The 17429-nt window shown below is 39.3% G+C and overlaps 1 protein-coding gene across 6 annotated transcripts in view; it reads right to left on the bottom strand.

The window, feature by feature from the left end:
- The window catches only part of PLCB4 (phospholipase C beta 4), a 393005-nt gene that overhangs the window by 120288 nt on the left and 255288 nt on the right, over nt 1–17429 (bottom strand). For all 6 annotated transcript variants that reach the window (XM_033094862.1, XM_033094858.1, XM_033094863.1 and 3 more), the window contains 3 exons: nt 8680–8760; nt 7738–7797; nt 6377–6520 (listed from right to left, as the gene is read on the bottom strand). In XM_033094862.1, the coding sequence (XP_032950753.1) occupies nt 6377–6520; nt 7738–7797; nt 8680–8760 (285 nt within the window). The remainder of the gene's footprint in view (nt 1–6376; nt 6521–7737; nt 7798–8679; nt 8761–17429) is intronic.

The following is a 17429-nucleotide window of genomic DNA, read 5'->3' as shown; positions in this document are numbered from 1 at the left end:
GACATTTAACCCAATTCACTAAAATAAGATTTTATCACCTATAAAAAACTGACTTGATCTTTCTGTATACAAAAAGAACACGTAACATTTTTGTAATTTAATTTCTTTGGTAGTTATTCACCGCACTATGTGATGACTTGGTTACAAAGTATAATTGTGCGGTTTGCCAAATATTTATAATCTGCATAAAGTATAATGAGTAGCCTGGAAACTGTCTACACTCACTCCAAATCTTCGCATGTTGAACTTCTTAAGAGCAGCTTATTTTTGTAATCAAAGGGAAATTCAACTTGGTATAAAATACCAGACTTATTGTGGATATTTTAAATGAGGGTTGCATTTCAAGCTTATGTACAATGACTCTGTAATTCCAGTCTGATGGGTAGCCCCAGCTGCAACTTAATGAAAGACATCTGAACTCCCGTAGCCAGACACCGAAATCCTCGCAAGCTAGTTGCATTCTAAGAGGAGAATACATGAGAGAAACTGAGTTGCTTTTCTAACTAGAGAAAGTTGTTATCATGTTCGGTATTAGCATTAGCAGTGGGCAAAGAGATGAGTATGATTCAGGATAAAAAACCTTTATTCCAGCATAGAAAAAAAATTAGAAAATACCTTCTTTGTGTGGCTGCTTTTATTCATAGGTGTTTTAAGCTACATGACATGTGAGAATGAATGAACTACTGTACTATGTACAGGCATACTGTGTTTGAGGAAAAAGTGTCAGCACTTTGTTAGCAATTCCTTTTAACAGAGGGTTTTTAAGGAGAGGAAATGAAAGCTAGATTTTCTAACTGAAGTGACAGGAAGGATTTAGGTAAGCAGAAAATAATGATCGAAATTGGCAAGAGGCCAAGACACCAGGGTTAAAACCTCCAGTCTTGACATGGATTCTTAGCCACAGGCCCATTACATCCTGAAACGTGACTCTATAAATAATACCATGGAATCCCAGACCTTTTTGACTATCACTGAATCACATTTTCTCAGTCTTCTTGTCCAAAGATCCCTTTCCTAGTTTTCTCAGAGCTACACTGTAAAACACCTTGGTCTACAGCATTAAGGGTTATACCTATTTATCAGCCAGGTTAGAATTTATTGATTCAGTCAACATAAAGACCTCAATAAAACAGGTATTTACTGAGTAGTTATTAAATGTTGAGTAATGACTGTTCTAGATATTGGGGATGCAGAAGTGAAAGGGACGTTGGCTTCGTGTGGAAGGAGAAAGACAACAAATGAATATATGGTATGTTAACAGTGTTATGAAGAAAAATAAAGCAGGATAAGGAGTTAGGAAGTGCTGAGGGGTGGTGAGGTGGGGAGTTCCCACGAGGTGATATTCCAGCAGAGGGAATGTGAGGGAGCAAGAATGCATGTAACTGGGGAAAGAGTATGTTCCAGGTGAAAGGAACAGCACATGCAAAGTCCCTGAGACTAGAAGGAAACATAAGAAGGAAAGAGGGAGATGAAGACAGAAAGGGAAAGGGAAATGAGGGTTGCTTCTTGCAGGGCCTTGTAAGCTTTGGAGGTTTCTGAGCAGTGGAATTATGGGATCTGAATTACATTTTAACAATATCTCTCCAGCTGTTATTTTGAGACTAGATTAAAAGGGGCAAGGCCAAAGTCAGAGAAGCCAGTTAAGGGAAACATGACATTGGCCTGGGTGGTGGTGAGAAGCAGCTAGACGCTACACATACGCGTGTTCGTTAATGAACCCACGCGAGGAAGGTGTTCATGTCTCAACAACTTGAAATGACTGCGGGAGAAGGGTGAGCAGCTTGGACTTGTACTTAAGTGTACGATATTATTAGACATGTATTTTGCAGGGGGAAAAGTTCTATAGAACTGAGCTCAAATCTTCTAAAGAGGGACAGTGGCAAAGCAAGCTTATTACTAAGGGCAACTGAAGAAAATACAAGCTGAGCTACAAAAGTGTCTTTTATACTGGTGCCATCTTTTATTGAAAAGAAAAGCGCAATCATATTTTCACAGTCATGTATACTAGAAACATTGTGTATTTATTTGAAACCTCAACCCGAAAAAAGAGTTCATGTAAAATTTTACTGACTCTTAAAACACCCACTTGAAAAAAGAAGAAAAAACTCAGGACGAGTTTGAGAAGTGGATGCACAAAGACGGTAACATGGCTTGCTCAGGGTCAGGAAAGGGTCCTCCATGGAGAGTCCATGAAGTTGAAAGTGGGCTCATTTGTCTGGATTAAATGTTTGGCGAAGTGAATTTCTCAGAATGGTCAGCTTTTGTCATAGGAGGCAAGGAATTAAGAACAGATTGAAGAATCTCATAGGATAAATACTCCTAAGCAAGTTCTACACTAAAGACTCTCTTAACTTATATCTCACTGCTCAGACCAAGGCATATCAGATGTTCATGAAACACGAAAAACACCCTTACCACCCAGAAAGTGCTGAACTCTCAGAGTTAATAAGCTACTTTCCAAGGATGTACTCTTGCTCTCACCTTGCATGCTTACCATGAGTTACTTATGTGTGTTTTCAAACTGGTTTATGTTTGTTGTAATAAAATGTTACGTGAACCAATGAAAAATGCTAGTGGAAAGAGGTGGCTGTTTCTCTAGTTGAATATTTTGGAAAGATTTCTTTAAAGGCAAGTTGCTAAAAAAAAAAAAAAAATTAAACTCTGTATGAATTAGGCAACTAAAGCATTAGGGAAAGAAGTCATACAATTATAGGATTCTCTACCTCATTGCTCCATGAGTGTCTTTGTAGTCTCAGTTCTACTTTACAGAAAGCAAACTGGGTATTTGAGACCATGCATTATGGATGAGAAACAGATAAAAAATATATCGACTTCAATCAACAGCCCCATACCTAATGAAAACACTTTGGCCTTAAAAGACTACCCAAGAATTGAATCACATGTATATGCTTTGAGTTAAAATAAAGTGTTTAAGGTATGTGTGTGTTGTTTTAAAAAATGATAACTTGCTTTAACTGACTTTTGTGATAAACTGACCAGGAATACAGCTGGCTAAAGGGCCAGTTAGCACATTCTTTGGTGCCATGATCTAGACTCCTAACTTGTACTCACGTTAGAGTGGTACCACAAGCTATGTCACAAACACCATTTCAGGTACACTGGGAGATCTCTACATTTCTCACTTGACCTGATTTAATTTATGAATTCTGCCATCATTTTGACTTGAGGTAATTACATCTGTGTGTATTTTATATAAATCCTCTCAGTTTGACGGTTGGTGTGTTCTGTTAGGGATAAGAACACATGTAGAAGAACATGAACAAAATGGCAGTGATGGGGAAAATGTTGTCAGCGGTGAAAATGGTTAAGTATTCTGAGATAGATTAATACAGTATTTTAAGTTTTACAATCAAGAGGTGGGCAAGACTATCCACATCCATTTACAGTTAGTGAAAACAGTTTTTCAATATCTTCTCTACGTTTCGATCAGCCAACAGGACAGGCTCTGATAATATGGAAAATCTAGTTTAGACAGTGAGATTTGTATTTACATATTACACTATTAATGAAATATGAAATTCTAAGTAACAGTTCCCAGAGCTGTTTAGTTTCCCAGAAACATTTAGTGTCTTCAATAAGAGGAGGTTTAAATAGTATTGAGTTTGAAATGAAAATTCAGGACAGCATTATTTTATAGTCCTTACTTGTTTGGCTAGCTTATCTTAAAGTTCAGGGAAAACGATACTAGAAAAAAAAAACCCTCTTATCTTTAAGTATACGATATACCCCCTGCTTCACACATACACATACATAATATCCACATAAGTACAGGTTCTACATAAGAACATGGTTCTTAAAATGGACCAAAACTGACAGCAATGAAACCACAGAAGGCAAAAACAGTTACATGGGATTTACTAAACGGAACCATCTTCCCAGGACGGTACTTGCTGAGATCATGGGTGACGCGGGCAGCATAACATGGGAAATCAGAACGCCTGAGTTTTAGGTCAGACTCTGGCCAAGCCGTAGGTGCGCAGTCTTAGGTGAGTTCTTTCAACTCTTCGGCTTCATCTCTTCATCTGAAAAATGGGTGCTGGCAAGCCCTTCCTAAGTTCCATTTTCAGCTCTAAAATTCTGTGACCCTGTGATCATAATAGCTAAGACACATCAAGGTTTTCAATGAGAAAGGCAGTACACGAAGCACTTTCCATGTAATAACTTGTGTAATCCTCACGACAATCCTAAGAGCAGCTATTTTCGTATTATTCCCATTTTACAGACTAAGGAAATGAGGCACAGAGAGGCAAGTTGTACGTCTAAGTTGCATCGCTGATAAGTGGAAGAGCAAGGATTTTGAGCCAAGGCAACCTGGTCCCAAAGCCCAGATTCTAAAGCTTATACCTAGTCATACTGTTTCTTACAATATGACAAGTTGACAAAAGCCAGGAAACAGGTCTATGGAAGTATCGTTTTGCTCAATTTCCGGTGGCTAAATACCAGTATGTGATTTCACAAGCCTTTTTTAATTCATGGGTGGTCAGCATGGACCTCTAGGACTGAATGTTGCTATGAAATTGCAACTAAAAACACCTCTGTAGCACATATGCAGGTGTGAACTACAAGAAGCAGGAACAACGTTTGTTTAGATCAGCAGTGTCCAAACTGCGGCCCGCGGGCCAATTGCGGCCCGCAATCCATTTTTAACTGGCCCGCAGCAAATTCCAAAAATATATTTAGTTTACTTAAATAAACCAGGTGAGGCGATACGTCCTTCACCTGAAGTGAGTGGCCCGGCTGTTTGTGTATTTTGCCACATAGGGCCCTTGGTGAAAAACATTGAAAAAAGTTGGGACACCCCTGCTTTAGATCATCAGGGTTCAAGAAGCCATTCAAACTAGGTGTTGACCTGAGAAAATAATAAAAGAACGTGAAGGTACTGCAAAATCTATTCTCCCAAAGTGAGGTGACCTGGAACTATAGCACAAAACCAACAAAACCAACAGAGGACAGAAGCAAAGGCTCTCAAGTAAGATCCTTGGCTCCAAAGCTACAAAGCCAGGCGCACTTCTTAGACTTCACTGCACATATGAGTTACCGGGTGGGGAGGCGGTCTTGCTAAAAATGAAGATTCTGGATCAATAGGTCTGGGGACCCTGTTACTTTAATGTGTAAGGAGCTCCCAAGTGAAGCCATTGCTGCTGGAATGTGGACCACACTTTGAGGGAGGGTTTATTGTCTCGGAGTCGGCAGAACTCAACTCTGCCACCAGTCAGCTCTGGGTCCAGGGTTAAGTCTTCTACTCTCAGTTTCCTCCAGTGATCTTAAGTACGTTCCCTTCTAGCTCTAAAATCTGATACTTCTAATGATGGTTTTTGTCATTCAACCCTGAACCGAGTTTCTACTTGTAATATAAATGGGAAAATGAAATGCCCCTTGTATCCCCCAAAACCCAGGTCTCTGTGATGGGACAGCAAAGATGGAGGCCTCTTCACATATATCACAGAAAGACAGATAACGGGAGCTCTTTTCAGAGGCAAAAGCACTGTGAAACAAATGGCTTGCAGAAAAATGATTTAAATTTGAGACTGTCTACTTTGGCCAAAATCTCTTTCAGCCTCGCTTGCCAGGGCAATAGTACGCTGGGCATGGTATTAAAAGATGGATCATAACCCAATAGTTCAAACCCCTTGGGAGGGGTTTGGATATCTTAACCATCTAGACCTGTGTGTCCAACATGGTAGCCATTACCCCTATGTAGCTATTGAGCACTTGTGAAAAGACTTGGTACGAACAGAAGAATGTAAAAGGTGTCACTAATAAATTTTATATCGATTTCATGTTAAAATGACAATAGTTTGAATATATTCAGTTAAATAAATTATTTTATTGAAATTAACTTCACTGATTCTTTTTCCTTTTTAAATGTAGCTGCTGGATAAATTTAAATTGTATCTGTTGCCTGCATTCTATTTCCACTAGGCAGTGCTGATCCAGCCCCTTGCTACTCAAACTGCGGTTGCCAGACAAGCAGCCTCCACATCAACTGGGAACTTGTTAGAAAGGGGGAATTTTGGTGCCACCTCAGACTTATTGAATCAGAATATGAATTTTAACAAAATCTCAGGTGATTCCCGTGCACATGCAAGTCTGAGAGGTGCTGGGCTAATTTTTCCTGCAACGCACCACACAAGGTATTTGGGTTACTGGTGCATCTGAGTGACATGCTACAAGGGTATTGTGCTTTGCTGAATTTTCTATACCAACATTCCACCAAGAAGATAGAAATATATAAAAAAATTAAATTATTAGACAATTAAAAATATATATATCGAAATCATATTATAAAAAATTACGTGTACCACATATGCACGTATGGGGAGGGAAAGGGAGGCAGGCAGTTCACTGAGGCTACCTTAGTTACTTCTGGATTTTCAGCCACCATGTAAGTGAAACTGATGTTCACCAAATCTGTCCCACTGCAGACACAAACTATCCGCCCTTCCAGATCATTTTCTGATTTTCCAACAGCTTCAAGAGCAGCCAGGATTTTGGGATCCTGTATAGGGGTTTATAAATAGGAAAAAGTATGTTAGATCACAGAGCGTGGAGGAAACATGATAAAAAGAAACCATATTTGACAAAAAATTTACATATATATATATATATGCAATATGCAAACGTTTTCTATGTAAAATCTCACATTATTCTAAAACTTGCAGAGGTCAAATCTGTAACACTACATATTACTGAAACTCATTTGGTAAGAAAGGTACTGTGATGTCATTGATTTAGAAATCCAGGTGTGGAATATGGCAACAAGATGGAAAGGCTCTGATGGGGACTTGTTTGTGTCCACAAAGATTGAAGGGGTCTCTCACGGAGAACAGTCACCGAGGTTTCACACAAATAAGCATGCCATTGCCACAACCAGCAACCTAGGTTACTCAAAAATGAGATTAAGTCCCTCAAGTAGCCTGGACACAAAGAGTGACTGTGTTCACCTCTAGAAGCCATGGCACCCACATTTGGAATGAAGTCTGTGTAAGTTTACCCTAATTAGCAAATAAAAGAGTGTCTTTGTCCTCGGAAAGAACTAGGGAGGAAATGCCAACATAATTACACAAAAATTTGAACTAACACAAAAGAGGATAGCTTGAAAAATAAAACCAAAACAAAGTTTGGAACAAAATTTTGTTTTGAACATCTAAAAACCTGCAGGGCTATTATGGAAAAGTGAATAAACACTGTGCTAGAATATTCTAGAAAAAAACATCTTTTAAATTCCTAGCACCACTAGGCAAACAACGTCTTATTCAAACAAATCAGTCACTTTCACAGTGACTTCACACAGAAGGCTGATTTATGCACTCTGTCATTTTTTTTTTCCTTAGAGGCAAACCGACCTTTCAAGGTGAGCCAGTGTCTGCATGCATAGGTGCACAAATATGGAACTACCCAAGCCACTTAAATTTCCACATCACCCACAGACCAGCAATGACTCACTGTTTGCTAAAAAAAAAAAAAAGGGCAGAGGGATTTTGATGCTGGTATCAAGCAAGGGTCTTTGCTTTCAAGGGTTAATAACATTTCTAATATAACTAAACATAATGCAAGCCAAATCACCCAACAGTTATTCATGAGAAGATTTCTAAACTGTTCTCAATTCCCAGCTGATGATTTGGGGGCAGTAACAGGTTAAATAGTATTTAGGAGACCATTTCTAATCTAAGCAAATCTGTGTTTAGAAGGACAGCAAACACCAATGACAGGTACCTTTGGTGTGGCTCCCAACCGAACACTGTTGATGAGGGAGCATTCTAGCACTTGTCCTTCCTGAAAAAGAGAGAATAAAATACAGCAGTGAGCCAAAGTTCTGCCAGTCCTATGGCACAAACAAGGTACTTAGCAAATGTTTGTGATGATGAAGGCAATGCTGATTAGCCTAAGGTAGAAGAGGGAGTGAAAACAATCATAATTTGTACCAATCAGAAATAGTCAAGACCCAAAACATCCCATTTCAAATGTGTGTGTATATATATACATACATACATATATATACATATATATATACACACACACACATATACATACATATATATACATATATACACACACACATATATGCACCTCTGAATAATTATTTATAAAATGTTTACAAAATGCTGTACTTTTTTACATATAATAGGTGTACATGAAATAGTAAGTGGCAGTAATACTATTTATATATAACTCCAATTGCACTTTCCTTAAATTCAGTTCAAAGGCTCCTTAAATGCGTACACTGTGTCATGCATTGAGTTAAATCCTGCCACATCACCAGATGAACATCATGCTCTTCATGTACCTTGGAGACTTCAGCTTGAACAGCTCTTCTTCTGGGAAACCTTCCTAATTGCCAAGATTAAATCAGACCTGCCTGTTTTAAGCGCTTGTAACAATCTGACCTTTCCCTTCACAACACTCAATGACTTGTACCTTTGTTTTTTTTCTTGTTTTTGATGCCTGAGTTTGCTCTTAGACTGTAATCTATGAGGACTAGGATAATGACCTTTTCACCACTGGATCCCCATGCCTGGCACCGGAAGCACATTTCTAAAAATCTTGAATAAATGAGTAAGCAGAGGGTCCATGCCCTGAAGAAGCACTCTGTCTAGTCATTGAGAAATAAAATGGCTTAACCCAGACCACAGGAAAGAACAACTCGCTGTGCCATACCTTGCCTTCACTTTTCCAGGTCAGAAAGAAGCCAAATTCATCCACTTTGAAGAGGCAGTTGGGTTCGAACACAATGGATTCCTGTTAAAAAGAAACGTGTTGATCTGCATGACTTACATCATTTTGAATCTAATAAAAATGCAAATATCTTTGAGCCTCTAAACAAGGGAAAACGAGAAATCACCCTTTCGCATCCTGAATCGAATGACCACACTTAGTATAAAATGTTTTCATTTTGAAAACTTTTTGCATTCACATTTGTATTGAAAGACTGACCAATTTTATGTAGCATCTTCCTCTAGAATAGCTTCAAGAACACAACACACGGATGTCCTGAAGGTCACAGAGAAGAAAGTTTCTTTAAGATCATGGAAGAAGGGCTCCTGGAAAGAAGAAGGATTCCCCAGGTTCCTGCTCACTTGTCCCCCTCCACACAAGAGGACTCACTGCCTGCATCTAATGTGATGTCAAAAATCAGGAGGTATTATTTTTGAAAGTCGTCGTTTTTGTTTTTCTGTCGATATAATTCAGCATTCAGATGTTTACTCAGAACACTGCTGAGATTTTTGCTTTTATATCCAACCTCACTTGGTGCCCTGTGAACCAGGACTTGAGTGGCACTTTGAGTCATTGGACCAGCTGCACTGCAGAATCTAGGGCTCCAGCCCAGAAGGAACGAATCAGAGTCTGTGGGGTGAGGACCAGAAATCTGTGTTCCCACAAGCCCTCCAGGTTGATTCAGAGACATGCTGAAGTTTGCGATCCACTGCTATGGACTTTGGCACCCGATGCTCTGGTGAAGACTACAGAATCAAAATTTGAATCAAGAAGGAATGTTGGCCAAATGCAAGGATCCTAGAACAGCTATGTTGTATTTGCCAAAAGATTCCTGGTTTTTAGTTAGAAAGCACCATTGTGCTGACGAACACCGGGAAAATTCTATGTCACTGAGAGAAAAAAAGGTATTTAGGAAATGAATCCCGATGCCCTCCGCCTCTGTTTGCATTACACCAAGACTTGGCACTCATGTGTCAACAAATCCACAGTTTGTCCCCTGATCTAAAGAACTTGTCCTCCCAGGTAAATAAAACGCCAGCAATAAGGAACCTATCTGGCAAACACGGATCGAGGTAGTGACTTAAAACAAATAAAGAGTACTTATGGGATTAAGATTTTAAATCAGTTCCGACTCTTAGCTTCATCTATCAAAATGTATCTTTCTAAATTTTAAGGAAGCAGCGACGTTCATCAGGTAAGTCCAATGTCAAGATCCTGGGCCACCATCAAGTGACAGGATTTAGAGTCCTGCAAGTCATGAACAAAGCTAGTCTTCCCACGTGTTTGGGTAGTTTTCCGACAGATGAAGAATTATCATACATATTTTAACTCTGTACCATGCATGTGCTAGGCCCTGGAGTCACAGCAAGGAATAAGACAAAGGAAGGGGTTTGGTATGCCCTTTGTCTTTAGAATCAAAACCCAGTTCTGCCACTTATTTGTGATTTACCTTCTCCCAGAAAGATCCTTTCTAAGTCTCAGAATCCTTGTCTAATAAGTGAAAGTATTTACACCTGCCTTTCAGGCCTATCGCAGGAATTCAATGAGATGGTAAATGTAAGGTCCTTAGCACACTGTTACGATTCAGCAAGGGGTAGCTACTGTCAATAATGGGTGGTTCAAATTTCCATTTGTGGTAGCAAATTGCTAACAATATGAAATTGCCAGTAGGTGATGTTTTTAGACCCACAAGGAGGTACTTCTGGATGGTTCAATTTCTCATAAAAGGTTTGGCTCTGAGGTTGATCCTTTAGATGGGTCTTAGAGAATGAGGAGTAGTTATCTAGGTATAGCAGGGTGCCAGGCAGAGGGAGCAGCATTTGTAATGACACTAGGGACTTCTGAGGAGTTGGGGTAGTTAGAACATCTCAAGGGAGTGACAGGGATGAGACTGGGCACATAAATATGGCTAAATCAGAAGGATGTTTGTACAACAGACAAAATGGCCATCTTGCCCCAAAAGGTCATAGGGAGTCTTAAATCATTACTGATTCAGAAATGGAAACGATTACCTAATTAAACTATGAGAATTAATACATCTTAGAGTATTTCACAAGCAACATCCTAATGGCAAGGAAGAATTCTGGCGCAGTGTTCAAAAGTGTGTCCTAAAATTGTATTTACAGAGTAAACTCACGATGAATCAGCTACCATCATATTATTTATTTAAGTGCAACCTATCCAATTCCAAATAAGGATTTGCGATGATTCATGAAATGTGCACAATGAATGAGAATGGTTTTCCAACTTATTTTAAGGTGGAACGTTCAGTTCCTTTGTCTCCATAACTGCAATAATGATTTTTCCTTTGTTCCTTTCTCACTTACTCACTACCCCCAGAGTTTACCATCACTACCTTGAAATTTTGATTCCTACAGTAACATCCAATTCTTGGACCATTTCATCTGATCCTTTTAGCCCCTAGCTATACAGTCCTCATTCTCCTACATCTGACATCTTTGCACCTTCCTGTTCATTAACCCTACCAATCTCTTCTCTATCAGACTTCCCCTGTTACTTCCATCTTTGTCTAACTTATTTCCATAACCCAATATTACAATCACTTCCTCACAGACACCCTTAACTCCAGTGTCTTCATTTTCTGTTTCTAAGTCGATCCTATCCATATTTTATCACTAACCTTGAAGAAAATCACAAAACTGGATTGTCTGGCTTTCGTTTAAATTCAAGATTACAAGCTTCAAATGGATACTCAACAACTTTCAAATTTTTAATTATTTCTTACAACATTCCCCACTCTTTGAAAGGACTGTTTCATGACTTCTTCTCAAACCCCTTTACTCCCAGTCAATCACTGTGCTTCACTGAATAAAGAAAGCCCATCACGAGAACCTCTCTCCTTCTTTCCTCCTCATGAAACACGCGTTCTACCATCAAAGGTTAATTGCCCCCGCTTCTGCTCCACATTCAATCCTTTTCCAGATTAGATCCCTTTTCGCCTACACAAGGACTTCAGTCCTTTGTTTATCACCACCCAACACACTTCATTTTTTTCCTCTATTAGATCATTCCTTCAGAACACAAAAACAAGGTGTGGTCAAAAAACACAGTGAAGGTTTAAACAAAAAATCTATTACTGTAAAAGACACATTGCCGTTAATCTACCTCAAAATACTCCCCTCACTTCGAACACACTTATCCTTCTTGCCACTTTCTGAAGCAGTTCTGAAAGTCTTCTTTCGTGAGTGTCTTTATTTTATCTTCCATCATGACAATGCTCCGTGTCACACATCACTTCTGGTACAGCAACTTCTGTCAAATATAAACATTACGGTGTGTCCTCATCCACCTTATTCACCGGATCTCACCACGTGACTTTTGGCCCTTTCCCTAAGTCAAAATGACCATGAAAGGGAAACGTTTTGAATTGATTCAGGACATGGAGGCAGCCACGACAGCAGAACTAAAGACTCTCACGAAAGAGGACTTTCAGAACTGCTTCAGAAAGTGGCAAGAACGATGGGATAAGTGTATTCGAAGAGAGGGGGGGTATTTTGAGGAGGATTAATAGCAATGTGTGTTTTACTGTAATGATTTTTAAAAATTTAAATATTCACCGTATTTTGTGATCATACCTCCGTCATTTACTACCTCATGTCTCTAATCCCTGTTAGGGCATAATATCTTGAAAAGTTTCTCTATATTCATTGTCTCCACTACTTCTCTTTCTTACCATCCTTGACCAATTCCATCTGTCTTCCATTCCTATCACGCTCTAAAACTTCTCCGGCCAAGTTCACCATGACTTTCATGCAGCCAAATGCAGTACGCACGTTCTTCTTCTTATCTGATTTGATCTTTAAGTGGTTGACTATTCCCTTCTTTTTGAAACACTCTCCAATCTTGATATCCTGGTTGTGTTCCATTCCTTTAATCTCTTTTCCTTCATTACCAAACTTCTACATTTTCCCCAGGACTTGGTTTTGGGAATTTTCATTTCTACTCTGTTCCTAGATCTCATTTAATCCCATGGCCATTTGTTGATGACACCCAAATTTGTAACAGCAGCTCATTTCTTTCGAAGTTCCAAATTCAGATATCTAACCCTTTACTTGATATCTCTACTCAGATGTTTAAAAATTAACATGTCCATAACTGAATTCTTTATTCTCCACCATTATTCTCCAAGCCTGTCCATCACAAGACTTCCTTTATGCTAAGTATCTACCCATTTATTGACACTAAAGAGTCATCCTTGACTTTCCTTCACCCCACCGTTACACTGCTATTAACATGCCTACTTCCATAGCATTTTTTTCATATGTATTCATTCCACACCACCACCACCTTGCTGCAAACCACCATCATCTCTCCCATGGCTTGATCATCTCACTTCTACTCTTGCTTTCCACAGCAGCCAGATTGATTCTTTAAATGTTTAATCAGTTCATTAAACCATTCAATGAATTTCCATCATATTTAGGATAAAATCTTACTCCTTGCCAAGGCCTAAAGGGTCCTGCATAATCTTTCTTTCTGTTCCTGCACTACTTTTTCTTTGTTCACTACAACCATCAGAATACTTCTCCTTGAAATTCTCAAGCTCTTTCTAGCCTCAGGGCCTTGTACTTGCAGTTAGTTCTTCCTGTGCACAAGTCTTTTTCTACCGTGTTTCCCCCAAAATAAGACCCAGCTGGACCATCAGCTCTAATGCATCTTTTGGAGCAAAAATTAATATAAGACCCGGTATTATATTATATTATACCATATCATGTCATATCATATCATGTCATATCACATCATATTATATCACATCATATCATATATCATATCATATCATACCAGGTCTTATATTATAGTAAAATAAGACCGGGTCTTATACAAATTTTTGCTCCAAAAGACGCATTAGAGCAGGTGGTCCAGCTAGGTCTTATTTTCAGAGAAACACGGTACTTCCATTAGCATTAGCTGGCTCCTCTTCATGCTACAGACCTTGCCTTAATTATCCCTTTTTTCGGGGGGGCTTTCCCTGATCTCAACAGGCTTCTCATTTTAGTCTCTATTACAGTCTCCTGATTATTTCCTTATCTGCATCAAACACAGTCTGTGATTATTTCATTTCTTTGTTTATTGATCCATGGCCTGGCGCACACGCCAGAGTATAATCTCCTTGAGGGCATATTCCTTGAAACTCTCTTGTTCACATCTGTGTTCCAAGCACCTAGCACATCAAAAGCACACTAAAACTAAATTCATGCACTAATGAAATGAAATAACATTTTCTCAAATAAAGAAATGAAATGAAATGAAATAACATTTTCTCAAACACAATATTTTTATAGCAGGCTAATACATAAAAGATAAACAAAGTTACTCAAATTGAGGGAGGCCCAGAACCCATCAGGGTCAGTCTTTGAGGGCTGTCAAGGGTTGGCATACAAATACAGGAACAATGTGTTGTGGCTGTCTGCCTGGAGGAAGGGGCACCTGTTTCTAATTCATAATCTTAGAGGTTGAGTGTGGCTTTGAAGCACCTCCTGGGAATCCCTGCTGGACCAGGAGTACTGTTTGAGTGGCACTCCAAAGAAATCATTTTTGAAATGGGATAAGAACTCTGGGCGAGAAGAAGAAAATAAGGCAAAATAGCAAAATAAGGACAGTAAAAAATAGCTTTCAGAAACGCTTGTCAGAAGGTCCTGCAGAGTGAACACAGGATGCTGTTTTGTCTCTAGGCTTTCTAACAACAAAAGTAAAAAGGGAAAAAATATCATTTACCATATAGTGTCCACAGTTCATAGATAAAAACATAACAGATATTAAGAGGCAACTGCCAGAACAGAAATTCTCCAGTGGGACCTCTTAGAAGTTCTGACCAATTCTAAATACAAGGTTTCTGACAAAGCCCAAAATACGCTTGTCAGCTGTGACTGGAAGATTTTTGCATCACATGTATTCAAACTACCGTGACTGGAAGATTCTTGCACCAAATGTATTCAAACTACCCATGGAAATTAGAGAGCAATTCTTAAGTGTACAGACTGTGTTTGTTACTGGGTTGTTATGGAGCAGTGTTTTTCACTATCTCATACGTCGTGTTGGAATTTTCTCAGATCCTAATACCAAGAAAAACTGTTTTTCCTGCTCACTGTCTTTCCTTGCAATCTAATGCACCATGTGAATCCTAAGATTGTTTCTCTTTCTTGCATTGCTTCAACCACCAGGATCACGAGTAGCAAATCTGTAGCTCCTTTCAGCTTTATGGGGCATTTTTCTACCCACAGAGGGGCTGCCTGCTAATTTTGCCCCTAATTTGATATACTTTCCCAAGTTTTTTTTTTTCTTTCCTCCTTTCAACCTAAATACGTGTTCCTTTCATTTTATATAGTGATACACATTTGTGTATTAGTTTCCTTTGGGCTGTGAAAGAAACAAGTGTAAATAAACACAAAAAAAACATTTTATGAGCACCGGAAACTACTGGGCATTTTACATTGGTGTTAGGGTCAGACAGACCTGACCGAGATGTGCCTAGAGTCTTACAGGCTTTTCTGAGCTTAGTTTCTTCATTTCTAAAAGCAGGAACAACAACAATAGTACCTATCTCATAGGTTACCTCTGGGCACTAGAGTGCTTGATATACAATCTGAACCCATTAAATTATTATTGATTAATATAATAATACAGTAATAGTAATGATTACTAATGTTGCCAGTATTATTATTAATCATTCAAGAAACAAATGAGGTAAATACCACCACCCCTACCTTACAGATGAGAAAACTAATCCTAACTGGTCTTAAGTCATCCAAATGGACACAGATAATATGTGGCGGAATTACATCGACATTATGGCAGTGAGAACCTTTCTGTTATGTGGAGCTTTACCATGAGAATGGTACCGCTGTGTGCTTCTTTCCTCTGATCCAGAAGGAACATCTGGAAGTCTAAGCATGAGGGAATCCCAGGGTTTGCAAAGTTTTGTTGAACTCGACTTGCTGAATGTTTAGTGTTTGCACAGCGAGGTCAGGTTGTGTTTGTCCTTTGCCTGCGCCAGCCTCAGTTTACACATGCAGCACAAAGGACAAGCCATCGGAACAGTTTTAGCTTCTTCCCTCTTCACGGGCATGTTGGTGAGTCGTGACCTGAAGAGATAATCCCTGGGTTGAGGGCCTCTGCCCTGAACTCCCCTGACATGGCAGATCATACTTTCAGAGGGTGAGGGGCAATCAAATGAGTTATTGGGCAAGTTTTACAAGTGCTAGCAATGCGCTATCTATCTTGGGCTCTAAGTTCCATAGAAACAGAAATGAAAGTGTCTCCCCTCAATCACCAACTGGGAGCATTTCAAACGATCATTTCAGCAATGACTGTGAGCTACAGTGACCCCTTATTGTGGTACCAGGTGGCAAGTTTTAATCCACTCATTTCATTTTATTCTTACCTCAGAAATAAAGAATATCATCAACTTTCCAAGTGGCCTGGCTTAGAAGAGTTGAGGAAGGCTACTGAAAAAGCAATAAGAGGAGGCACAACAGCTTTCCTGATTTTTCTTGCTATGTTTTAAAAAGAAACTGAAATTTGGCCTGATGGTGCTTATTACTGACAAGGTCTCTGCCATATCCTGGATTTGTGGGAATGTGGTCAACTCAACCGGGATTTGAATATAGGGAAGGAAGGACGTGCGCAGACGAGCCACCTGAGAGAGTCAAACGCTATGTTTCTGACTGCTTACTTCACGGTCATCAATAGTTATGAATCCCCACTTTCTCTTTTACTTCCAGATAAAGCCCTTAAATCTTTGGGACTTAATTGTTTTTTTATTAGTTTTGGTGTACAAAACAATGTAATAGACATTTCTGTCCCTCACAAAGTGATAAAACCCCACACCCCCATCTACTACCCCTCTGACATTGATCGTATACAGCTGTTACAATTCCACTGATTCTATTCCCTATGCTGTACTCCACACCTTGTGACTACATATATATTAAACTATAGTTGATGTTCCACATTAGTCAGTTTCAGGTTCAGGTGTACAGTGCAGTGGTCAGGCATCTACACCGTCCATGAAGCGGTCATATGATCTCACTTACATGTGGAATCTAAAGAACAGAATAAATGAGGGACTTAAGTTTTAAGGTCTGCCAGTTTGAGATGCCGAACGCTTTGTGTCTGTCTCTCTTTGTCTCTCTCTCTCCTGGAAGCACCTCTGATGTGGGCCTTCTGAAGCCAAACCTGAATGCTCCGATTCTGAGAGCACTTTTGTGTTGTAGCGAGACAGTTGGGACAGGCTCCCGGATTCTTGCCACAGAACTTGAAGAAATTACTCCTAAGATATTTTGGCAACTATCTGCAGCTTGCAGAAGAAAGAACAAAGTCAACAAAGCATGCCTTTAGGAGTGGGTGGTCCCTCAAAGTAACTTTCTTCGATGGGAAAACTTATGTAAGTGAAAACAGTTGCCTTAGCAACTAAAATAAAAAAAATTAAAGAAGACCAGCTTACTCAGAGGCAAGAAGGAAAAGAAGTGTTTTGTAATAAATATTTACAATACATATTAAAAATACATATGTCACTTCCTTCTCCTTTCCCTTCCCCCACCACCCCAAAGATTCTCTCCTTGAGCAAACTTTAGTCAGGCCTCTGAATCTTCTTCCCAGTGGGCCTCCGCTTTTGGACTTCTGTGTCTGTCTTTGCAATACCCATTGGTAGCAAGAATCCTGCTAAGTTGGTT

Source organism: Rhinolophus ferrumequinum, chromosome 23 (genome assembly GCF_004115265.2).
Source record: "Rhinolophus ferrumequinum isolate MPI-CBG mRhiFer1 chromosome 23, mRhiFer1_v1.p, whole genome shotgun sequence".
In the NCBI taxonomy this organism is placed as follows: Eukaryota; Metazoa; Chordata; class Mammalia; order Chiroptera; family Rhinolophidae; genus Rhinolophus; species Rhinolophus ferrumequinum.
Note: the sequence above shows the minus strand (reverse complement) of the source record. Positions and strands in the feature narration are given on the sequence as shown.